The sequence below is a fragment of the Osmerus mordax genome, chromosome 15, assembly GCF_038355195.1.
Source record: "Osmerus mordax isolate fOsmMor3 chromosome 15, fOsmMor3.pri, whole genome shotgun sequence".
Classification (NCBI taxonomy): Eukaryota; Metazoa; Chordata; class Actinopteri; order Osmeriformes; family Osmeridae; genus Osmerus; species Osmerus mordax.
Genome location: NC_090064.1, coordinates 13,067,323 through 13,092,795, shown reverse-complemented (window position 1 = coordinate 13,092,795; position 25,473 = coordinate 13,067,323). Strand labels below are relative to the sequence as shown.

At 45.6% G+C, this 25,473-nt stretch overlaps 3 protein-coding genes across 4 annotated transcripts in view; all 3 read left to right on the top strand.

Moving 5' to 3' along the window:
- Positions 1-193: 193 nt before the first annotated feature.
- pomp (proteasome maturation protein) lies at positions 194-1,534 on the top strand (the record flags this gene model as incomplete). Its single annotated transcript, XM_067251822.1, is given in 4 exon segments — positions 194-254; positions 344-445; positions 742-835; positions 1,096-1,534. Coding segments are annotated over 4 exon segments (325 nt in total), but the record flags the coding sequence as incomplete, so codon positions are not given.
- A 1,876-nt stretch (positions 1,535-3,410) lies between these two features.
- LOC136957560 (LIM zinc-binding domain-containing Nebulette-like) overlaps positions 3,411-25,473 on the top strand; it is a 33,474-nt gene continuing 11,411 nt past the window's right edge. For both annotated transcript variants that reach the window (XM_067251582.1, XM_067251583.1), the window contains exons 1-4: positions 3,411-3,743; positions 4,570-4,664; positions 8,258-8,342; positions 10,050-10,157. In XM_067251582.1, coding sequence (XP_067107683.1) covers positions 3,675-3,743; positions 4,570-4,664; positions 8,258-8,342; positions 10,050-10,157 — 357 coding nt within the window. In that variant the 5' untranslated portion in view covers positions 3,411-3,674. The remainder of the gene's footprint in view (positions 3,744-4,569; positions 4,665-8,257; positions 8,343-10,049; positions 10,158-25,473) is intronic.
- Positions 13,505-25,164, top strand: LOC136957937 (nebulette-like). Its single transcript, XM_067252158.1, has 32 exons — positions 13,505-13,885; positions 15,356-15,445; positions 15,817-15,927; positions 16,079-16,189; positions 16,299-16,409; positions 16,564-16,674; positions 16,832-16,939; positions 17,086-17,196; positions 17,312-17,419; positions 17,711-17,821; positions 18,194-18,298; positions 18,383-18,493; positions 18,606-18,716; positions 18,841-18,951; positions 19,057-19,167; positions 19,351-19,458; positions 19,755-19,865; positions 19,960-20,070; positions 20,198-20,308; positions 20,962-21,072; positions 21,311-21,418; positions 21,681-21,791; positions 21,894-22,004; positions 22,310-22,417; positions 22,873-22,983; positions 23,072-23,182; positions 23,322-23,432; positions 23,521-23,631; positions 23,736-23,846; positions 24,120-24,230; positions 24,422-24,529; positions 25,024-25,164. Exons 1-32 carry the CDS (start codon positions 13,505-13,507, stop codon positions 25,162-25,164), a joined length of 3,807 nt encoding a protein of 1,268 aa, XP_067108259.1.

The window sequence follows — 25,473 nt, the reverse complement described above, 5'->3', positions numbered from 1 at the left end:
GTAGCTGCTGAGGGTTGTGTTTCTGTAATACATTGTACTTCTACATTTATATTACTGCCTGGAATAAGTCAAATCTTAAAGTGCTTTACAAGAACCAAAGACAAAATATCACTGTCTATTGTCAAACCTTAACATATGTTACTTTAACTGGTCCATCCCTGTTATTTTACCCTCTCTCTTTTCTGCCACACAGGTTCAGCAGTGTGAAGAATGAACTGCTTCCCAGCCATGTGTTGGAGCTGTCAGAGAAGAATGTGAGTGTTCCTCTCTCTCTGGTGTGGGATTAGGACTTCTGGTACTGAGAGTGTTGTTGGTGAGGATTGTGTTGTTATTTCCTCTGTAGTTCCAGCTGAACCAGGACAAGATGAACTTCTCCACCCTAAGAAACATCCAGGGTCTCCACGCTCCCCTCAAACTGCAGATGGAGTACAGGGCAGCCCGCCAGGTACAAACACACGCACACACACACAATTATGAAGAAATGTTCTATCATTAAGATTTTTCTATGAATTTCTCCACCTGTGTCTCTTTCCATGCCCCTCCACCTATCCCCACTCCTCCACCTATCCCCAATCCTCCACCTATCCCCATTCCTCCACCTATCCCCATTCCTCCACCTATCCCCATTCCTCCACCTATCCCCATTCCTCCACCTATCCCCATTCCTCCACCTATCCCAACTCTTCCACCTATCCCCACTCCTCCACCTATCCCCATTCCTCCATCATTGCGCCTTTCCAGATCCAGAGGCTTCCGTTCCTGCAGAGTTCTAACCTGGCGTTGGACACCCTCAGAGGCAATGATGAGAGCATCGGCTTTGAAGACATCCTCTGTGGTGAGGCTCTCCTGTACACCTTTTCACACCATGCATCTCCTCTGTAATGCAGTGTGTTCTTCTGTTGTATTGGGTTGGACAGTTCTGCAGGAGAGATTTTAATTTAGAGGATCAATAGGGGATACATTAACAGAGTTAGAAAGACCCTGAACTTTTTAAACCAAGTTGGGTGCTTCACCCCCCCCCCCCCCCACCCCCATCATCATCGTCTGCTGTGTAACTAGCTTAGCCTGAATCTCCATGTTTTTATCTCTCTGCAGATCCCTCCCAGAGTGAGATGATGGGAGAGCCTCACATGATGGTGGAGTACAAGCTGGGATTTATGTGAGGGGGTTTTACCCGAACCTGCCCCCCTCCTCCCCGGCCACCTGGCTCTGTCTGTGTCCGCTTATCTCCATCCCCCCTCAGTTCAGATATTGTCTCCTAGCCCCATCCCAAAGAGCTTTTGGGTGTAATGGTTTAGATTCTAAAGAGCATTTGAGATGTTCCAATATGCCTTCATCTTAGGCACGTCAGTGGAATATAAACCACGAGTACCCTTCAGCTTCTCCTGGGCTAGGTTACTGTGTTGGGTTATGCTGTCTGCTATAGATTAGGATGGATATGGATTACTTCAAGTCCTCTTTTGACATCTAGTGACAATACCTTTTGTATGGTTGGATTTCTGTGTTTCTAATAAATACTGTTATAACTCTGTCATGATGGAGCTGGTTTATCTTTATTAAACAAAGATTTTGTCTCTAGAACAACTCATCTTAAGTGCTATCATTCAGAAGCCATGCCAAGTGGAGCTATCTGACCATATCATATAGAAGCATACTGATGGACTGGATAACAGTTGTTGGAAGGTTCCACCTGAAAACTAAAGTGATTCAGATTTGTAAGTTACAACATGTTACTTTAGTCTGACCGAATCAGTTCCAGTTGAATACAATAGCATTTGAACGAACAAACGAGAATTTCAGTGCCCAGTCTGACCCTGTGTTCTGTGCATCTGACAGTAAAAGACTTGAACGGGTTTGCCACAGTTGTGGCGGAATAACCATATAGAATTGTTCTTGGGAGCATGGTTGGAGCACATTGTTACTGATCATCGCAGACACAGATATGGTGTTAGACGGACAAAAGGATGGTCAAAGGCAGCAGTGGGAGAGGGGAGAGAAGAAACAAGGAATCCTGTAACTGACTGTAGCAATCAATTGTAATCGCCACTGCTATCGGACCAACCAGAGAAGCAGAGATTCACACAACGTATTTAAAGCGTCCAAAAGAAATAGGTAAGTGTTCTATGGTTATTACTTACATTTGTACGGAGAGCTACATTAAATCAATAAATCTGAACATTTCAACAAAGGGATTTATTTAGTTAAACGTACGTAACTTAAGTGACGTACGCAGGAGCTGAAAATACAAAAAGGACTAGATCGCTCTGCATGCTGGGAAAATATTCAAACTACAGTACCCACTCATAATTACACATTCGTAGACAACTACGTTCAGACCAAGTGTTTTGAATATCCAATCTGAATCCAACATCATCTCTTCACTAGCTCAAGCATAAACTAAATCCAGACATGTTCATAATATATGCATAATGGTCGAGTTGGTAAAATGTACCTTTTACCACAGTAGCCTACTTGCCCTTTTACCATAGTAGGCTATATTTTTTTTAAATATATTTTACTAACATGTTTATTGTCTGCACCAACATAAACAAAGCAATTTAATTGTATGTGCAAAAGGTAATAAACCGGTTTCTGATTCTGATTCCACTGTACGTGTGTACAGAACCAGACCAATAGATGGAGCCATTTCTCTATTTTTGTCTGTGGTTTACGCTGTGACTCATGATGTGAAGTCATATTACAGCAATAAAACAAGCTGCTATCGTATTGAGTAATATGACTTATTGGTTTCATTAGAGGCGTCATCCAGCACAAACTGAAGTTATCACATTCATGCACTGGGGAAGCATTCTCTCTCTCTCTCTATCTCTCTCTTTCTTTCTCTCTCTTTCTCTCTCTTTCTCTCTTTCTCTCTGTGAGATGGGGGGAGCACGATGGATCCATTTGATCTCCTTCCCACTCCAGATTAGTTATGTAACTTAGCACGTTTATCTGTGTGTGTGCTCGAGAGAGAGAAAGAGAGAGAGAGTAAGGGGGGAGAAAGAGTGAGTGAGTATATGTGTGTGTGTGTGTGTGTGTGTGTGTGTGTGTGTGTGTGTGTGTGTGTGTGTGTGTGTGTGTGTGTGTGTGTGTGTGTGTGTGTGTGTGTGTGTGTGTGTGTGTGTGTGTGTGAGAGAGAGAGAGAGAGAGAGAGAGAGAGAGAGAGAGAGAGAGGGGGGGGGGGGGATATGAGAGACCCTGTGTGAACATTTGTGTGTGTATATTTGTGTGTATGCATTTGTGTGTGTGAGAGAGAGAGGCGGGGTTCCAAACATTGACATGAAGATTCTAATTTTGGTCAGACCGTCAAATTGAGATCAAAATAATTTACAGTTTAAAGAGAATGTTCACGCCCTCCTTTCCCCCTCTCTCTCGCTCGGTTTCTCTCTCATCTAGGCACATCAGGCATACGGGATTGGCTTGGCGCTGTCACCCGCCGAATCAAACAGCTAGGCTGCTGAGCGCTGCTTTGTGTCACACAAACAGCCCGTTTCACCTCCGTGCAATTTTAATGCAGCATCGACACAGGACGGGAAACAGTCCAGGCTATCTGTTGGTTCACGGGATGCAGTAAACTATCGTTTATACCAAACACTGGGTTATACATAAAGAAGTATTCGAGATTCGAGGAACTGATTTATTTGCTGGATTCAATTTAGGAACGTTTAGGAAAAATGAACCCTCAGTGCGCGCGCTGTGGCAAAATTGTTTACCCGACGGAGAAAGTAAACTGCCTTGATAAGGTGAGATTGATATTCTTATGTTATTCTGAATTGAAGGATAATCTTACGTTACAAAAGATGTACTTCCACCGTTTTGGTGTGAAACTTGAAGCTTGGCAACAGTTCTAAGCAGATAGTCAGATAAGTGCGCACCTTCTCCATAAAACGCATAACCTTGGCTACTGTGTGTGTTTCGCAGGTGGAACATTTTCTCATATGGCAGGTTCCAGAAAACAATCGCACATCTAATGCCCCAAAAATGTTATAGTATTTCTCTGATTGCAATTTCCATAAATTGGCTCTTATCAAAACTGTTAAGAATGACGGCTGTCTTTTTTTAACAGCATCCAGACCATGTCATAGGCTCATTCCCATTACATAATAGTGCCAATACATAATTGATGCGTAGTGCTGTGTTGTTCGTTTACCGGCTGCGTTTTGGACGTAAATTGAGAGGAGTCGGTTTGCACAGGTTACTCCAGGCGCCCCACCACTGGTCCGTACAGAGTTGACTGCATCCGGCACGGGCACACCGGGCGATAAACAGAGCATGACCTCTTCTCACCTTGAGTAGCTGTTATTGAAGTGTCCAGGCTCCCCCTGTGCATCTCTCAAAACCAAAGTTATGAAAGAGATGCATATCTAAAGCCCTAATCCTTGATAACAATACAGGCGTTAATATACATTTTAAAAATGATGTAGGCTACCACCTACAACCTCTTGAACTGCAGTGAAATGCTTTACCCAACCACCAAAGTTGTTGTTTTGTCTTAGTCACAGTAAGCTGCCAGCCTTTAACCAACTGTGACCACAGATAAGGTGAAGTTTCTGTGTGTTTTTGGTCCAGAACTGGCATAAAGGATGTTTCCACTGCGAGGTGTGCAAGATGACCCTCAACATGAAGAATTACAAAGGATATGACAAGACGCCCTACTGCAACGCGTGAGTAAGGGGGACAGGTAAACCTCTGGGGAAGGAGCGTAGCTCGCATGGATGTCTGTCTGCTGATTTCTTTCATTATATGTGCCAAGTTTGGCAGTTTATCTATGAGCCATTGAGCTGTTGTCTCTCTCTCTCTCTCTTTCTCTCTCTCAAGCAGGTTGGGTTAGTCATAGCTAGTTCTCTCTTCCACCCAAGAAATGCATGCGTGTGTGGTGTGTGTTAAAACTGGTCTATTTTCAGACCTCCAGCATTGAAACAGATGGATGCTAAACTGCTTGTCATTTTCCATTGTTTTCTTTTCTATGTTGAATACTTGTTGTTATCTTAACACACCCCATTTGAAAGAAAGTCCACATTGTGAAAACTTCATCAAAGTTTTAATGTGCCAGACTGAGGTGCTTGAAACAGAACATACTTTGTCCCTCCATCCCCCTCCACTCCAGCCCTTCGCATTGACTTAAAGGAAGGTGAAGTTGGAATGACCTCTGACCCATTGCTGCTATAAAGCTGTTTCCTGTCTCAATGGGGCATCTGGGTGAACACAGAGAATCTTTGTTCATCCGCAACACACGTAGTTGACAACGCAGTACCTCTACTTTGCCTCATCATACACAAACACACACATACACACGCACACACATTGTAGATCCTATCTTGGAAATCTGAGTTCTAACTAGTCCTAACTTCAGAGGATAACAATTGCCTATAAGTCCCCTTCCCCCTTTCTTTCCCCTCCTTCTCTCTCTCTGTCCTTTATCCATTCTTTATCCCCCATTCCTCGTGATAGGGTCCCTAGTAGGCCAGATGAAAGAGAAGAATGATGGAAGGATTAATGGAGGACAAAATGAGCATCGTGCCGCAAGAATCCATACCTCTAAGGCTCTAACCCCCCCTTCCATCTCTCTCTATCCCTCCCTCTCTCTCCTTATATCTCATCCATATTACTGTGACATAGAGAGAGACCAGCAGGCCAACAGACTCTCCTTTTCAAGCTGAGAAGGCACCGAGCAGACAAACTATATCTGACTAATGTTTCTTTGTCTCATTGAAAGAAGCAGAGAAAGAGGGAGGGAGAGAGAATGATAAGGAGGAGAAAGGAGAAGAGAGTGTAATTTGTCAGGCAGTCAGAAGATATGTGAGGGACTTATGTAACTCTTCAGTCTGTCTGATCTTCACTGGGAAAAGAAGAGATGAGATGCCAGAACAGACAGACAGAGAGAGAGAAACATACAGTATATAGAGAGAAAATATATGTATATTCAGAAATGAAACACACACACACACACCATCTGGCCTCAGGGTAGAGATATGCAGCAGTTTGTGTGTGCATGTGTGTTTGTGTGTGTGTTCGAATGTGTATTTGATCATGGGTGTGTTTGTGTGTGTATATGTGTGTGTGTGTGCTGCAGCAGAGATAACTGCGTTGGCGGGAACACACATCAGAGGCCTGATCTTCGAGCCCGCTCTGACCCTCTGCATAATCAACTGTGTGTGTGTATGTGTGTTAGATCAATACATAGGTCAGAAACTGTAAATGCTTTTCACCCACACATTGATACACACACACACAACGTCACAGATCTACACCAGGGACTGAGCGGCAACAGGAAGTCTCCTTTCTCCCCACAGGAAGTCTCCTTTCTCCCTACAGGAAGTTGTGACATCCCAGAATTAGCCCAGACAACACAGCCAGGGAGTGTCAGCCTGCATCTAAAATGCCACAGTCCCACTACAGACAATGGCATCTAAATCTGTCCTGACTGGTCAAAACACACACACAGTAAATGTACATGCATATTGTATATACCATAGAAACTATACACACACAGATATAACGTGGGAACCCTGAACCCAAAGGAAAGCTCTCCAGCAGGCTGGTACACTGTCATCTTACAGGCAGTGTGTGTGTGTGCTGATGAATAGTCTGTTACAGGCAGTGTGTGTGTGTGCTGATGAAAGGTCTGTTACAGGCAGTGTCTTACGTCTAAGTGAAAGCAACTGAAGGTCAGGAGATCTTTCACGTCCTCTAAAGGCCAAGCGTCCTCTCAGCTGAACAGAAAGGCACCTCATAAACAGAACACATTCATGACGATGACACGACACACACACCCACCAAGCTGGTGGTGAGTAACACCCCAGCGAAGCGCTGAGGACGAGACAGGGACGTGTGGAGGGGCAGGAAGCAGGACTCTCAGGGGGTTAGTCACTTGTAGAACATGGTCCTGGTCAGAGGATAAACAGCTTCTTCTACCTCAGTTGCCAGCCAGCCAGCTAGTGTTTGTGTGCGTCTGTGTGTGTCTGCCAGGTGTGTGTGTGTGTGTCTGTGTGTGTTTGTGTGTGTGACATCCCACAGTGCTGTTCTTTGTTTCTGGGGATTGGGTTGCAACGCTGTAACAAAGTGTGCAGGGTTGCCAGTGGCGACCGGTGGCTGAAGTGTAACACTAGTCCTCGGAGGAGGGGTCTGGGTACGGGGATGGGGGGTTAGTGAAACTGTGGACAGGACTCTACACACACACAAATACACACACCTACACACATAAACTTTGCACAGGGATTTAGGCAAGGTGTGTGTGTGTGTGCAGAGTTGACTTAATGACTCTGTTTGTGAGGTCAACTGTGATCAACTGGTCAAGGTCTGAGGAGGCAGTAATATATAGTGAGTTATCGTTCAGTGTACTTGTGTGTGTGGACATAGTTTGGCAAAAAATTACATGCACAAGGCCAGCCAGCATCATTACTTGATGTGAGCTGTAAGATAGAGATGGAGGAATAGAGATGGAGGGATAAAGAGATGGAGAGAAAGAGAGTGGGAGGGATGAGATCTCCAGGCTGTTTTAGTGGAGTGGTCAAACTGTGCTGCTGAATATCCTCTCAACACAAACTCAACAGCAATGAATCACGGTGTGTATGTGTGTGTGCGTGTGTGTGAGGGGTTTTAGCACTCTACTGAAAGAACTCTCTACTGTTTTATGGCCTAAAGAGACCAATTCGGTTAGGAATATGTGGGAAACTACACGCAGACACGCACACGGACACACACACCTCCTCACCCTCCTACACTAGTTAACTGTTATTCTGTGTTGTGTAAGCTGTTTACAATGGTGTCAGAGGCATGGAATCTCTACCAGAGACACGATGATGATGATGATGAAGAGGGAAACCTTTCTGGATCTCTTGCTAGTTCTGTGTTCCCTCTTTACTTAACTTGTGTTCTTTGATGACATCACTCATGTTCTGGGGTTGGTCCATCCATCTCCCTGGTAACCACTCAGTGTTTGTCATGGTTGCTCTTTCAGTCTGGTTCTATTGTTCTATGGAGTTTGATGTGTGTGTGTGTGTGTGTGTGTGTGTGTGTCTGACGTAAAACTGAACTTCCTCTAGGTTTTGTTTTAGACATTTCAATAGGTCATTGTTTTGGTAAAGTCCAAGATACGGTCTGGGACTTGTGGATGTGCATGCATACACACAATTACACACACACAAATACACACACACAAATGCATACACACAAATATACACACACAAATGTTCAAACAGGGTCTCTCATATCCCCCCCCCCCTCTCTCTCTCTCTCTCTCTCTCTCTCTCTCCAGACACTACCCCAAGACATCATTCACCATTGTGGCTGACACCCCAGAGAACCTAAGACTCAAACACCAGAGTGAACTCCAGAGCCAGGTCAGTCACACGCACATTCGCACACACATGCATGCATGCACACATATGTTATACACACCCAACATTGGCCATCGGACCATTGGCACTACCCACTCCTCCGGAAGGGTACGCACACACACACACACACACACACACACACTGCGATGCTCTGTTAAGTCCAAGAGTGGATGTACACACACAGATTTCTGACAAGCACAGAATCCTCCTACAGGCGCTTAGGCAAAGGGGACTGCTTTATCCTAGAGTGGAGCCAGTCAACTCTGTCTCTATGGGATGATGTCATGTGTCATGTATAAGATAAATATCCTGTTCTGGTCTCTGATTAGTCCTTAACCTCTCTAGGCTAGACTAGTCACTGCTGCTGTCTGTCTGTGTGTGTGCGTGTCTGTGTGTGTGCGTGTGTGTGTGACTGCATGGTCCCCTTCTGGATGCCACTGAGTGGACATCTGCTCTCCTCATCCTCAATATAGTCTACTACTTTTTATCACACACACACACACACACACACACACTTACACAAATAAAAGCTAATTGTACAAAGCACCATACAGAAAAGCCAGACCACTATCAAAAAAAAGGCGTAAGTAGGTCCCCAACACGGTCATAAATAGCAGTATCATAACGTCCAGGCCTCAGAACAGCATGTTGAACCTGTCCTTCCTGACTACTCCGTACGCTCACCGAACACACACTGACATATTGCCCGACACGCTGCCAATAACACACACACACACAGAGGGGTTCTCGGGCCGTCTGGTCACACAGAGTGTGTGTGTGTGTGTGTGTGTCCACCTGTATGTGTGTGTGTTATTGCTCTCCCTGTCCCCGGTCACAGAGGTAAAGGTCAGTTATATTACAAAGTTGTCATTTATAGACTGTAGATTTACTACAGTCATCTACAGATGACCTCTCTCTCCGCTCTCCTCTCTCTCTCTCGCTTCTGTCTCTCCTCTCTTTCTCTCCGCTTTCTTTAAAGCTTAGATAACATCAACCAATTTCAGAAAATATGCACCCACTGTCTGAACACTGTAACGGTCACAGGTAGACCATTTACCTTCCTGACCTGCAGACGTGTAGACTGGGGTAGGAGTCCGGGGCAGGTGCAATCCTCTTTGATAGAATCCACATCGGGGGCAATATTCAGCGATGTTTGAATATGAAAAAGGTTTGAAGGGATAAGTGAACTTATTAATACAACAATGCAGACTCAATTTTAGATTTTGAACCTGTAATGACTGCCTCTTTGCCTGAGGGGAAGCAGGAATCGTCCCTTTAAACTGTTAAATGCGTGTCTTATTATAGAGATAATGATCAGCTTAGTAGAGATAAGGCTTTGTTACCAGGACAGGACCCCAAGGTTCTAGAATTCTAGGCAGAACTTGGAACTCATCGTGTCTCTCAGGATGGTTCTAGAACGCCTAGTTGCTGCTGCTTCTGCTGTGGTAAATGTTGGTATCTGAGTAGGTGGAGGGACAGAGCTAGGGTGAACTCTGTGGGCTGTCGGCAGCTAGGAGTAATCTCTCTCTCTCCCCTTCTCTCTCTCTCTCTCTCTCTCTCTCTCTCTCTCTCTCTCTCTCTCTCTCTCTCTCTCTCTCTCTCTCTCTCTCTCTCTCTCTCTCTCTCTCTCTCTCTCTCTCTCTCTCTTTGTCTCTCTCTCTCCCCTTCTCTATTTCTCTCTATGTCTCTCTCTCTCCATCCCTCTCTTAGGTGAAGTACAAGCGTGACTTTGAAGAGAGTAAGGGGCGGGGCTTCAGTATTGTGTCTGACACACCCGAGCTCCAGAGACTCAGACGCACACAGGAACAGATCAGTAATGTAAGCTATGACATCACTTCCTGCCACACTGTGACCTCACTCACTCTTCCACACTGGGGTCGAGGTCTTTTCTTCCTTCCTGTTTCCTGTGTTACCTCATCTCATCCCTTGACCTGTTGGCTGTGTGTATGTGTGTGTGTCAAGGTGGTCAGTGTCACGGAGTCTGTAAGTCCTGTTATGTAATGGCGAGTTTGTTTGTTTTTAGACAGGAGTGTGTGTTCCTGAGAACAAGATGTCGTAGAGAATGTGTTTGAGACAGTAAGGGGAAGTGTGTGTGTATGTGTGTGTTCAAGAGAGAATGTGGATGTGAGCGTATTGTTGAAACAAAAGAAGGGTTGGGTGTTATTGTGTCTATGTGTGTGTGTGTGTGTGTGTGTGTGAGAGAGAGAGAGAGAGAGAGAGAGAGAGAGAGAGAGAGAGAGAGAGAGAGAGAGAGAGAGAGAAGAAAGAGAGACACTGTGTGTGTGTGGGGGGGGGGGGCTGCTGTCAATTGGAGCATGAAAGCGGAGTGTGAATCATTGGGTGCAGTTTGGTCACTGAGCAGAATCACACACACACACACACACACACACACACACACACACACACATACAAGGTCCTTTCACACAGAAGCTGAGAAAAAAAGGACATATCGACCAACTATGTTTCCTCGTTCTTTAAACCAAAACAACATTTTAGACACACACACACATTCACGCACTCTCACACACAAAAACACAGACACACACAATATTGGTCCATTTCGACGTAGCTGGAACCTGATAGGAGAGCATCACTGTCTGACCCAGCATCCAGCCAATCAAGAAAGCACAAAGTGACATCATGGACCTCCACTGGCCTATCAGGTGAGATATCACCTTACAGTTTTTCTCAATTGCTAAAACACTAAAGCCCATTGGCTGAACAAAGTTCTCAGTTGCCTGAACTCATGTAGCTAATTGTGCAGTCTGTTGTCAATACATTAAACCATTTCACATGGTAAAACACAATTTGCAGATCTCACTTATACTTTTCAGCAACACTCTGAACACATTCTCATTCTCAAAACACATTCTGCACTCTAATGCACATTTCATCCATACTGGTAAACACAAATGGCAACAATCAAATACAAATAGAGAAAACATGTCATTGACAAAACACAACCACTCAAAATTGATTTAACTTGTTTCAAATGATGTGACACAACCAATATAAGCCAGTTCAGAGAGCAAACAGGTTGTTGAAGGTGGGAAAATATTGCTTGTGATGTCGACAAAGTGCTCTGGCCTGACCCAGCCCAAAGACAAGAAGAAGCACATTGATCACCTGTTTACTCCTTTGATTTTTGTCACTTTTACTGTATAGTATTGTATACTGTAGTACAGTGCATTGTAGGCTCTATACTGTACAATGAACAAATGGTATGGCCCTGAACATTGTACTTTCCATTTGTTACAGTAACAGTACTGACTGCTCAATAGATTTAGACTGGTTGCAGGTTCATATCAACAAAGAACAAGAGTGAGTTGGTGAGTTGTAAGTAGTGAGATGCAGGGTATAGTACTGTATAGGGGTACGAGGAGGAGAAAGAACAAGAAAAATTGCAAAGAGCAAAGCAGAGTAGTAATTTCTGATAAATGTTGAGCTACTATGATAGAACATGTTTTCGTTCATCAAAAGACAATGACGGATAAATATGAAATTTGTTTTGAGATTACGTAAAAATGTACTTCTCCTTGAGGACTATATGTTTTGAACAATGTGCTTTCAATTTTTTGGTGTATTGTTTACTGACTGCTTGATAGTGTATATCATTTTGATCACTTGAGTGCATAGTCTAGACTCACAGTCTTACAGTAATGAGGTAGGTATTTAGTAGTGATTGTGTGCAGTTTTGTAAAAAAAAAAAAAAATACATAAGACACAAGACAGTAGAGGCAGAAGAAGGAGGCTGTGTTGTTTCATTCCCTTTACTTCTGTGATTCTCTACAGATTCTGTATGGAGACCTATAAACTGACTCTACAGTATATCCTGGTAATATCTCTCCCTCCTGCTTTAATGAACACACACACATACACACACTCACACAAGTCACTAGTGAATGGAGGGAAGACATCTGTTTATAGGGGTGTGGTTGTTCCAAAATATACCCTGTACACACTGTCTCATAAACACACACACACTCACACACTCTTGATGTGGTTTCCCTGTCTGTGTGTCTCCAGTTCCAGTGTGCTGTGGCCACACCCCTCCACGCCCACCTCTCTTACCCTGTCATCATGCCCCGCACAACACGCAAGCAACACGCAAACAACACGTGTGGCGCTATTCATAAACTACAACTCATAGAACATACGACATAAACTGTATGCTTACTGACGCAGTGATAGTTATCTTCTATAAAGATACAGATTTTAGTTTCATAGTTGAAACCCCAATTGTTGTTGTTGTTTTGGGCGACCATCTGTTATTCACAGCATAGTTTCCTTTGATCTCTTGCTTTAGAAGCTCCTCCCGTTGATAGTCCTGTTAGCTTGATTGAACCTGCAGACCATCTGGCTCCTGCCTGTAACGCTAATACTGACCTAACTGTCTGTTGTAGCTCTCCCTGCTGGAGAGCAGCCAATCATCTGAGGTGATGGATGGTGAACTGCTTGTATCAGCCCTCTCCATTGGCTGGCTGTGTCCAGGCTGGGACTATAACTAAGAGAGGCAAGATGTTCAGGTCACTGCACAAGCTGAATGGATAATAATCTGTCTGTCTGCCTGATTATTTCTCTGTCTGTCTGTCTGCCTGCCTGCCTGATTATTTCTCTGTCTGTCTGTCTGTCTGTCTGTCTGTCTGTCTGTCTGTAAATGCTGCTTTGACCCTTACTGGGACTGAGGTAGTGAGGCACTTATAGTCACCACTGCAGATCAGGAATACGAAATTCCTACCAACACCTTTCTGAGTCATCCTCTTCATCCACATACCCCTTCACACTTCTCTGTCCCCTCATCCCCCCATACCCCTCTCTGGCCCTCTGATTCACCCTCCAGGCATGGCAGTCGATAAGAGCACAAGTGGAGGTCTAAATCTGGAGCCAGGGGAGATAAGGAGTACCCAGACACACAATACCCAGAAAGGAAAATTCCAGTCCTGGGCAGAGACACCACTGGGACTGGGCTTCTGGGCTGGAGGTTACCTAGATCCCACCTAAACGCGACCTGCTCTCTGATCTGCCTGGTGGTTCATTAGTGATTTTATACCCAGCAAGGAGAGCTCCTGTCCTGGGGAGAAAGACTTGGATCCCCCCCCCCTCTTCCAGCCTTCTACCCAAGAGACAGAAGAGTGAAGAGTGACCACCACGAGGAGCAGGGAGTCATGGAGACCATAGAGATACAGACACGAGGGGATGAAATGGAGGTGAAAGTGGGGAAGGAGGAGAACGAGGAGAACGAGAAAGAAGTGAAGGATCTGAAAGAAGAGGAAGAGAAGGGGGTAAAAGAGGAGGAAGAGAAGGGGGTAAAAGAGGAGGAGGAGAAGGGGGTAAAAGAGGAGGAGGAGAAGGAAGTGAAGGAGGAGGTGAAGATTTCCTGCTCTGGAGGCACCAGTTTGGAGGTCACGGAGGTTGTGAAGGTTAAGGACATGATGGAGGCATCTGAGGAGGAGGAAGAGACTGAGGAAGAGACTGAGGAGGAGGAGGAGGAAGAGACTGAGAAGAAGGAGGAAGTCAAGACCAAGACATCAAGAAAAATAAAGAAGGTGAGAACGTTCTCCAGATTTGGTCAGATATGCTGAGTAATCATCTATTTTAGGCGTTTAGTTAGATAGTTTGGTGTTTGGTTATCATAGTATGTTGTTGCATACATCCTTCTCTGTGGATTCACTGTTCAGTTACAGTATGTTGACCTCAGCCCACTGAGGCCTATTGGAACTCCTGACCTTGGCAGTTGTCACCAAGGTAACAAGCAGCCCACACACGACTCTGGGCTGGTCTGAAACCTCTAAGAGGATTATAAATATACAAATGACAGAAATTAGCCTTAATTTGGCTACATCTGGCCAGTGGGAAGTAATGAGGATCAGATATGTGTGTTTCAACTTGATTAATACAATGTTTTGTATTAATGTGCATTTGATTTGCTTCCCCTGACAGTGCTTTGGTAAACCTGTCTTACCGGATCCCACCTTCAACCGGAGGTGCAGTCTGCTGGTCAGTGATGTAAGTATGATTGTTATCTAGGTTAATTGTACTTCTTTTAAAGTTTTTGTTGAAGGAAACTGGGCAGCCATTTTGGATCTTGGCTGCTTCTCATTAATCCCCAACATCCTCTAATCATGTGGCATAGCAAAGTAGGACAGACAGGCTGGTGAAAAAGCAGTTTGGATTTGGCTCTGGCACTCTCTTCCTTTTCCCCCCACTCTCTCTCTTTTATATCTCTGTCTCTCTCACCTGCTCTCTCTATGTTCTCACGCACATTTTGGAGAGAGGAAACGGGTGTAGCTCAAACTTGATTTCAAATCATAAAGGCGTAAGCCTTTTTCGCAACACTGCTGAGTTAGTTCAGGGTCTTTCGGTTTCTAGCTGAAGTGGGAGTTTTTTGGCTTTCACTTTCAATAGCTCACACTCTGACTCATAACATACTCTCTTCTATCTCATCTTATCGTCTCCTTACCTGTTGCACAACATACTATCGTCTCCTTCCCTATTCTCTTGTCTCCTCTCCCCACCTCTCTTCCTCTCCTCCAGGTCATAGCTAGACTGCACAGTTCAAATGAAGGGTTGATTATAACAGTCTATTCTAACATCGGACTGTAAAACTGACGTGGTGTCCTCATGTGGAATGCCTTGATTAGAGTCTAGCTACGTAAGTCCCTGGATACTGTAGCCTCACACAACAGTGCTTCAGTCTGCCTGTTCTTCAGTCTTCACTGACAGCATATATTTGTAATGAGTCTGCAGAAGAAAATGTGCCTGTATGGCAATCACTAAATGACTCCAATTACCTAAATAAGAGGTGCCAATCTTATCTGATCTCAGGTGTCAATCACCAGGACATAAGGCCTTTGTCAGCACTGAAGAACAAGACATTGATGTCACTCGCAAAGACAACACTTATAACATTTCTCCTTTTCTTCTTCCCTCTATCTCTCCTCTGCATCTTCATCCATTTTCTCTGTCTCCCTTCCTTTCTATTCCTTTCCCTCCCTTCTCCCCCCCCCCCCCTCCAGGTGAAATATAAGGAGGACTTTGAGAAGCTGAAGGGCCAGAGTATGTTTGTACCTGACGCAGCACTCCAACACTCCAATTACATCTCAGAGGTGACAACCAAACACTCACTCTCTTTTTTCTAAGTCACACATATATCCTGTCATGCACACACTCACACACACACACACAACTGGATTTGAGGGTGTTGAGCTGTGTATATGCTCAGCCTTGTCTTGACACCTGTCTAATCCATGACTGAAAGGTATTGTTTTGAACTGTTTATTCTCATTGGACCGCAGACACACATCATTTGGTGCATTCCACCTCTGTCAACACACACACACGCTGTCAGAAGTTCACCATCTCTGAACTGAGGACAAATGAGAGTGTGCTGATTTGCCTGCCTGTTGGGAGTGATGTGAGTCCCTGGGTCCTTAACACCGCCCTTTTCTCTGTAATGTACCTCTCCTTTCTGTTCCAGGCCAAGTACAAGGAGGAGAGTCTGAAGGAGGCCACTGACTCTCTGTACCACCTGTTACCAGAGACCCTGGACACCCAGCATGCTAGAGAGGCCTCCGATCTACAGAGTGAGGTACACAGATTATAATCCCACCCACAGAAAAAACAAATTATGCATATTATAAATGAGAGATGATCATTTCTACGTTTCAGATGCTACCATTTTACAAAAGAGGATATGTTCTTGGGTTACATTTGACTGACCCTCTTGTTGTGTTACCCAGAGCAAGTACAAGGAGCAAGGCAGAAAGAGTCGATCCCAGAGTATCTACTCCCTGCTCCCAGAGACCACAGAGACCCTGTTTGCCAAGGCTGCGTCTGAGCTGCAGAGTGAGGTGAAGTCCTCTCTTCTTCTTTATCACTTCTCTTCTCTCCTCTTCTCCTGTCCTCTTCTCTCCTCCATGGTTGTAGTTTAACAGTCCCTGTTTCGTTCCTCTCCTTCAGAACAAGTACAAAGAGGAGAGCAGGAAGGAGATGAGCACCAACTTGTACTCTTTCCTCCCAGAGACCACGGAGATGCAACACTCCAAGACCGTGCTGGAGTTCCAGAGTGAGGTATTACTTACTGATCATCCTCACCATCATCATCATCATCACCCTCATCCTCACCATCATCATCCTCATCATCACTATCATCATTTATAACTAACACTGAAAGAGACCCACTAGGTGAAATTAACTACAGTTTTTTTTATAATCTATGTTTCAGACCAAGTACAAAGAAGCAGGGAAGAAGGCAGCCTCCACCTCTCTGTACCAACTGTTACCAGAGACCCTGGACACCCAACATGCTAAAGAGGCCTCCCTGCTCCAGAGTGAGGTACACAAGTCTCAAATTAGAGATGAAAGCATATCACAGAAACACATATAGCTTTTGAACCTGTTATACTTCATATTAACTAGTAGTGTTTCTATCTCCCTCTTTCTCTCTCTGACTTCCTCTTCACTTCTCTCCCTCTCCTCTCTTCTTCTTCCAGATCAAGTATAAGGAGGTGAGCAGAGCAGCTCCAGGCTCTCTGTTCTCCCAGCTGCCAGATACTCCAGACATGCAGTTCGCCAGGGAGATGACAGAGATGATCAGCGAGGTACAGATTAGCACCCCACTTGGATTGCCCACCAGATTCCAGATTATAACCTGTACATTTCAGATGTATCCATTAGACTAACAGGACATGGTCGACAGGACATGGTCAGTCAACATTTGACTGACCTTTAGTGTTGTGTTACCCAGAGCAAGTACAAGGAGCAAGGCAGAAAGGGTCAATCCCAGAGTATCTACTCCCAGCTCGCAGAGACATCAGAGACCCAGTTTGCCAAGGCTGCGTCTGAGCTGCAGAGTGAGGTACGGTAGACAGACAACAGATTCATTTTGTGGAGAGTTGTATAATTGAATCCTTCCCTATGATCTTTTTGTTCCTAGTTAACGGAGATGTTGTTGTTGTTGGATTGTGTACTAGAACAAGTACAAGGCAGGGAAGAAGGAGATCAGCAGCTGCCTGTACTCCCTTCTCCCTGAAACCCTGGATACACAACACGCCAAGGAGATGACTGACATGCTCAGCGAGGTGCGTGTGTGTGTGTCTGTGTGTGTCTCTGTGTGTGTGTGTGTGTGTGTGTGTCTGTGTGTGTCTGTGTGTGTCTCTGTGTGTGTGTGTGTCTGTGTGATCACACCAGAAGCTCAGGGATGGGTTTGTATCCCTTAGGGTGCTCTGGTAGTGACCTAGTAAAGACTGGGTGGTTGGTTAGGGTTCGTCTCAGGGGGAAACAAGCTGTTGTGCTCTCGAGCAAGGCATTAACCCCTTGAATCTGCTCCGGGGACAACATACCCATGACATGTTATTCCTTCGCATGTCCAGATCAAATACAAAGAAGAGGGGAGGAAAGAGATGTCTGTCAACCTCTACTCTCTGCTTCCTGAAACCGCGGAGACGCAGTTTGCCAAGGAGGTTTCCGACCTGCAGAGCGAGGTACGAGAAGGAGGGCTCCAGTTAGCCTAACAGAACAAGCTAGACTGCTGCTTCCAGCACCCTGAGCACAGGAGTGAGTCAGACTCATGCGCCACTCACATCGATTCAGAGAAATCCACAGTCGTCATTTAGTACTGAGTCACATGGCTATTCATAGGGTTTTATAACTCTATTATGATATTCTAGAGTTACATTATCATGTTCCAAGTTCCTTATCATGTTATAGCAGAACAATATTTGTTGTGATTGTGTTGCATTAGATAAAATAAGTATACAATTGTGTTCTGTTGTAGGCCAAGGTCATTGTGTGGTTGTAAGCCAAGGGTGGCATTCCATCTGAATGATTTGGTCCTCTGGTCTGTCTTGTGTTAGGTCAAGTACAAAGAGGGGCAGAAGATCTCCACCAGCCTGTACTCTCTGCTCCCAGAAACCACCCAGACACAGCTGGCCAAGCAGATGTCCGAACTACAGAGTGAGGTACTCCACCTTTAAAATACAATACACCCTCAAACACCATGTACCATCATTCAAATACAAAATAGGCTGTGGTTGTTGTTCCAGGCTAAGTACAAAGAAGCAGGGAAGAAGGAAACCTCCACATCTCTGTACCACCTGTTACCTGAGACCCTGGACACCCAACATGCTAAAGAGGCAACAGAGCTGCTCAGCGAGGTACCGTACATAACAGCATCCTCTACTTCCATGTTGCCCGAGGAGACAAATCAAGTGCACCTCAAGTATTCCACCAACACAGCCTTTTAACAGTATTTTCTGGTGTTTTCAGATCAAATACAAAGAGGAGGGTAAGAAGGAGATGTCCAGCTCTCTCTACTCCCTGCTTCCTGACACCACACACACACAGTTTGCCAGAGAGATGACCGAGATGCAGAGTGAGGTGACTAACCCACACACACACGCACACCACGTAACACAGTTCCAATCCACTTCGATGTGCATGACCAAACAGACGACCTGTGTGTGTGGTGTGAGGGTTAACCTCAGTCTTGTCCTCGCTCCAGAACAAGTATAAGGAGGATGGGAAGAGGAGCGTCTCTATCAGTGTGTACTCCCAGCTCCCAGAGACTACGGAGACCCAGTTTTTCAAGGCTGTGTCTGAGCTGCAGAGCCAGGTGTTGCATGGAGGAGTCGGTGCGCCATACATTCTGTAGATCTGAGCTCAGTCCTCGTTTGTGTTTAGAGCTGAGATGCTGTTTCTGTGGTTTGTCTTTCTGTAGAAGAAGTACAAGGAGTCTGGGAAGAAGGAGGCCTCCACCTCTCTGTACCAGAAGCTACCAGAAACCATGGATACCCAACATGCAAAAGAGGCCTCCCAGCTACAGAGTGAGGTACTGTGGCAAACAGCTAACACGGACACGAACAGAGCTGTTTGTGTGTCTTTCTAGTGCCATCTGAGCCTGTGTGACCTTTCCTATCAGCTGGTCCTCCTGCTATCCATCCATCATATCCACCCACCCATCCCTTCATTTCAGACGGAGAGTTATGTTCAGCTCATCTCTCCATCTCTCCAGGTCAGGTACAGGGAGGATCAGAAGAACCACCCCCCTCCCCTCTACTCCACGATGCCAGGCACCTCCCACACACAGTTTGTCAAGCAGCAGACTGAGATGATCAGCGAGGTAAGACGTTTACTGTTGAGAACCGGAACACTGTAAACAAAGCAGAAAATGATGTCCTGATGAAAACCTTCCGGAACATGGCAAACGATGCATAAAAGAATGTTGTAATGAGAACCCTCCGGAACACTGTAAACGATGCAGAAAATACTTTTCCAACCGAGCAGAATCATTTCATTACGTAAACAAGCTGATCACACTTCGTAGGTTCTTACCTGCACCTGCTTCTTGTTAAAAACCCATTTCCTTCTGTGTGTGTCTGTGTGTCTGTGTGTGTATCTGTGTGTGTGTGTTTCCAGGTCAAATATAAGGAGGAGGGGAAGCAGGAGATGTCCTCTAACCTGTACTCCCTTCTCCCTGAGACAACAGAGACACAGCTGGCCAAACAGCTTACAGAGATGCAGAGCGAGGTGCTACAGACACAAACACAGTCAGACACACACATGCACATACTACTACATTACATAGAAACACACACCTGGTAACTAACATGTTACTTTTCAGACCAAATACAAGGAAGCAGGTAAAAAACAGGCCTCCACCTCTCTGTACCAGCTGTTACCAGAGACCCTGGACACCCAACATGCTAAAGAAGCTTCCCAGCTACAGAGTGAGGTACACACATTATATCTAAACTTCTGGAATGCCTAAAATCCATTAATAAATTTAACAGGAAAAAGTATTTCCCATCAAGTATCTAACATTTCCTGTCATGTGACCAGTGTTCTCTCTATGCCCACAGCTCGTGTATAAAGGCACGGGAAAGAGGGATCTCTCTGGCCCCTCCTACTTCCAGCTTCCAGAGACGCTGGACACCCAGTTTGCCAGGGAGATGACCGACATGTTGAGCGAGGTGCGATTGATTTACATCACAGCTGAAGCCTGTGGCTGCAATCATTGGGTTTATTGTACGGGGAAACCCTCAGGTCTCGAGATAACTTGAGCTGTAGTTGTCCCTGATAGCGTTTCCTGTGAGGGTGGAAAACTACTGGAGTAGAAAAGGAACATCTGAATTCCATTGTATGAATCCATATTTTGGCTTCATGTTATTTGCAAAGGCTTTGAAAACATCAAAGCCGTTAGTTTTCTACATAAGAGCTGTTAAAGTTTGTCTCTGAGTAATGGAGTGAAAAGTGTTACATACCCACCTGTTCCCCCCCCCTACATCTCTACCTCCTGTGAGACCTTTTACATGGACATAATGCATGTTCTCACTGTGATGCCCATCATAACAGCATTACATAACCCAGGGTGGTTTGGAAACTGCAATATTTAGAGACTGGCAGAGTGTTTTTTTTTTATGGGAGTGTGGTTGGAAAGCCCACAACGCACAAGGCACTCAGCTAAGCGACCAAAGTTCAATTCCCACCGCTGCTGCTCCTCAGTGCATGTCCCATCTAGTCAGCCATGTGACTCTCCATCTCACAGGATGAGAAGGAAGACAGTCTCGGAGTCATGTCTTGTAATTCAGAAAGGTTGATCCATTGCTCTGTTGTCTTCTTCTAGAACAAGTACAAGGAGCAAGGCAGAAAGAGTCGATCCCAGAGTATCTACTCCCAGCTCGCAGAGACATCGGAGACCCAGTTTGCCAAGGCTGTGTCTGAGATGCAGAGTGAGGTACGCCATATAGCATGGTCGTGTGTTTGTACACCGTTTATGTTGCCTCTGGGCTCCATGAAAAGATAGTCCATTTTCCTCCTTCCTTATATGAAGCCCATAGATCGTCTGTAGCCATACACGCTTTATCACACTCAATCGCTTGATTAATGTATTCAATTGATTCAATGCATGTATTCAAAACATGTTCATGCTGTTGGTTTGTTGTTGTTGATAATCTTGTTGTTGCTTTTCTTAGACTAAGTACAAGAAAGCTGGGAAGAACGTGTCCAGCTCTCTCTACTCTGTGATGCCAGAAACCATGGACACGCAGCACGCAAAACAGGCCTCGCTTTTACAGAGTCAGGTACTCAACAACACACACAAATATGCACACATATACACACAAATACTCTATACACACACATTTTGAAAAATATTTTCTATAGTTACATGGGTTGCTGCCCTTATATTATTCTGTATCTTCTGACTCCCACATGCCTCTGCCCTGTCTCTCCTTTCTCTCACACTCTGTATTCTGACTTTGTCTCTCTTTCTCCTCTCTCTTCTCTCTTTCCATCTTGTCTCTCTCCCTCTCTCATGCCTCTCTCTCTCTCTCTGGTCCCCAGGTGAGGTACAAGGAGGGGTGTAAGAAGGTTCACAACTCGTCCGTGTTCTCCACCATGCCAGAGACCACTGAGACCCAGTTGGCCAAGGAGCTGACACACATGCAGAGCCAGGTAAAGAGAGAGTCATGAGATTGAGTGGTGAGGGGCTGGCCTGTCTCTGTGTTGTAGGGTTAGGGTGTCATGGTGTGTGTGGTATGTGTGTGTGTGTTGCAGGTGCAGTACAGAGGGGAGGGGAGGAAGGAGGTGTCGTCCAGCCTCTTCTCTCTCCTCCCAGACACAGCGGACACTCAGTTTGCGAAGCAGATGTCTGAGATACAGAGTGAGGTATGCTGCTGCCTAAACCAATCAAACGTGAAAGACTAGGTTTCTGGTTTCCTCCTGTGTGTGTGTGTGTTCAGGTGTGTGTTCATACGTGTGACGGTGTATGTGTGTATTGCTGCCTCAAATTGTGAGGTCAGGTTGCAAGCTCTCAAATTCTCAATGTTGATCCTTCCAAGAATGTCATTAGCTTTATTCTTTATTCGTTTCTAAACATAGATATTAAACATAAACATCTAAACATATTATCTATTTAAATTGACATGTTGAAAATATTTTCCTTCTTTCTTTCATTGTATTAATCTCCCCAGCTGCAGTACAAGAGAGACAAAGAGGACCTGTCCTCTAACCTGTACTCACTCCTTCCTGAAACCATGGATACCCAGTTTGCTAAAGAGATGGCTCAGACACACAGTCAGGTGGGACTGTGTGTGTGTGTGTGAGAGTGTGTCTGTGTGTGTCTTTACAAATTGCTTCATTCTCACCAGAAACTCCTTGAGGGTATTCTCAAAGGAACTCCATATTAGGAGAGAATGCTACGGTCAGCTTTGTTTTAGTGGGTCTGTGTGTGGAGAAAGCCAGGTCAGGAGATAAGGGGACAGTCCTGACCCCAGAGAGAGAGATAAGAATTGGTGCAGAACTGATATCACCGACCAATAGCTGTCCAGAGCTCACCAACCAGTGATGGTGTACGAGCTGATAACAGCAGCAGTGTATAATTTCTGCTAACAGAATCGCTTATTCTGCTGCTGGCTCTGTTACTGTTGGGTAGGCATCTGCAACACTGCTAAACTTATGGCTCTGTAGGAAAGTAGAGTAAGTATTAATTAGTTGTGTGTTTGTCTGTGTGTGTTTGTCTGTGTGTGTGTTCCAGGCGAAGTACAAAGAAGCAGGGAAGAAGGAGGCTTCCACCTCTCTGTACCACCTGTTACCAGAGACCCTGGACACCCAACATGCTAAAGAGGCCTACCAGCTACAGAGTGAGGTTAGATACATGCACACACAAACACATACACAAACATATTGACACGCGCACACACACACCTCTGACTCCTCCTGTGTCTCTGTCCCAGATCAAGTACAAGGAGGTGGTGAAGAAGGAGAATTCCACGCCTCTCTACGCCCTGCTCCCTGACACAGCAGAGATCCAGTTGGCCAGAGAGCAGACTGACCTGCAGAGTCAGGTACAACAACAACCAACGCAAACGACTTTCCTCCTCCTTTCTTCATCCTCTGATCCTTGGCGTGTGTCGATCTGCGTGTGCCGACGACGCTCTTTGGAAGCTTATGGATCATAAGCTTCACCGTGTTCCTCTCCCTCAGAACAAGTACAAGGAGAGTGGGAATAGGAGCATGTCCAGCAGCATCTACTCCCAGCTCCCAGAGACGGCAGAGACCCAGTTCGCCAAGACTGTGTCTGATCTGCAGAGTGAGGTGAGATGGATGGATGGATGGTTGGATGGTTGGCTGACTAAAAACTTGTTGGTTTCTTGGTTCATTCCCTGTCATTGTTGTGTTTCAGACCAAATACAAGAAAGCAGGTAAAAAACAGGCTTCCACCTCTCTGTACCACAAGCTACCAGAGACGCTGGAGACCCAACATGCAAAAGAGGCCTCCCTGCTCCAGAGTGAGGTAGTGGCTATTTCATAATAACCGTACAGATCTAAGCTCACCAAGCTAAATGTACCCTGACAGCTCTGTTCTGTCTCTCTCCCGCCTCTCTCTCTGGTCTCTAGGGGAGGTACAAGGAAGGGTGTAAGAAGGACCACAACTCCTCCGTGTTCTCCACCATGCCAGAGACCACTGAGACCCAGCTTGCCAAGGAGCTCCAGGGGCTCTACAGCCAGGTGAGACCACCTGCTTCACCCAACACCCTCTAGATATTAGATCAGTTAGCATCTCGACCAGAGGTGCAAACACTGGTAGCTCAGTGTAAAGGAGAGATGCTCCTGAGCCTGGTGTTGTGCACGGGCCGCCATCTTGTCAACAAGAGTTACTTACAGCGCCCCTGACTCAATTACTAACTGGCAATGCAGTCACATACTTGCAGTGCACTTCGATTTGATCGAAAACACGTGATGTCATTTGTTCATGCTATGTTCTGCTCCTGCTCTCTGCAGGTGAAGTATGGTGAGGAGGGCAGGAAGCTGGCCTCCAGGTCTCTCTACTCCCTCCTGCCAGAGACAGCAGACACTGTGCTGGCCAAGCAGCACTCTGAAGTGCAGAGTGAGGTGAACACACTGGGCCACGCACACTGGGCCTGCCATGTGTAGGGGTTTCATTCCTGTATATAACATATCTGACTGAATATCTTCACGTAGCTGTCCCTTTCAAACTCAGTCTGTAAAAGATTTGATTGCTGTTTTAACAGCTCACTAGAGTCTCCAGTTGGAAACTGTGATTTTGCTCTCTCCTTCTCAAGCTGATGTACAAGAGAGACAAAGAGGATCTGTCCTCTAACTTGTACTCTCTCCTGCCTGAAACCATGGAGACGCAGTTTGCTAAAGAGATGGCTCAGACACACAGTGAGGTGAGTTTAGAGAGTGTGTGCATGTGTGTGTGTATGTGTATAAAAGAGAGACACCTTACACCTACAACCTCCCTCACAGTCCTACATGGTAACATAGAAACACACACCACTCCACCTCCTTACTCTGATAGGCCGCCTTTCAGAAACCTCCCTACTCTGATAGGCCGCTGTTCAGACCAGCTGGGCTATTGACAAGCCTCTCTCTTCCTCTCTATCTTTATCCTTCTCTCTTCACCCCCCCCATCTATCTTCCTCTCTATCTACCTCCCCTTATCTTGAGCCTCTCCCCCCCCCCTCTTCTTCTATATGTCTCCTTTGCCTTCCTCCTCTCTTCACCGCCTTCTCCCTCTCTTCACACTGAGCACATTTCAAATCAACATTGAAACTGTTTATCTCTCGGGTGTTTCACCAGCTGGCAGCTGTATGTGTGACACATATTAATTCAGATGAATTTGTCTCTCTCGTCTTTGCACGTGTGGTTGTGTGTGTTCCAGGCTAAGTACAAAGAAGCAGGGAAGAGGGAAGCCTCCGCCTCTCTGTACCAACTGTTACCAGAGACCCTGGACACCCAACATGCTAAAGAGGCCTCCCAGATGCAGAGTGAGGTAATGCCTAGGTTAGACTGTATTAGTTAAGTTGACATTGGTTTGGGAAGTTATTGACTGCCTTATTGTCTTGTGTGTGTGTGTGTGTGTGTGTATGTGTGTGTGTATAGAACAAGTACAAAGAAGAAGGCAGGAGGACCATGTGCACCAGCTTGTACTCCCTGCTGCCCCAGACAGCAGAGACACAATTTGCTGCCAAACTGTCAGACATGCAGAGTGTGGTAAAGAACTGTACTCTCCATCCCTCTGTACCTCCTCCATCTCTCCATCCCTTCATCTTTCCGTCCTCTTCTCCATCGTGCCTAACCTCAGTCTTGTCCTCGCTCCAGAACAAGTATA

What these genes read in the sequence shown, in the direction of transcription:
- LOC136957937 (XM_067252158.1), top strand. Translation starts at nt 13,505, where the DNA reads ATGGAGACCATAGAGATACAGACACGAGGGGATGAAATGGAGGTGAAA. An exon ending in AGACTGAGATGATCAGCGAG is followed by an intron (nt 19,459 to 19,754) that starts GTAAGACGTTTA and finishes GTGTGTTTCCAG; the next exon opens with GTCAAATATAAGGAGGAGGG. An exon ending in TGTCTGAGATACAGAGTGAG is followed by an intron (nt 22,005 to 22,309) that starts GTATGCTGCTGC and finishes TAATCTCCCCAG; the next exon opens with CTGCAGTACAAGAGAGACAA.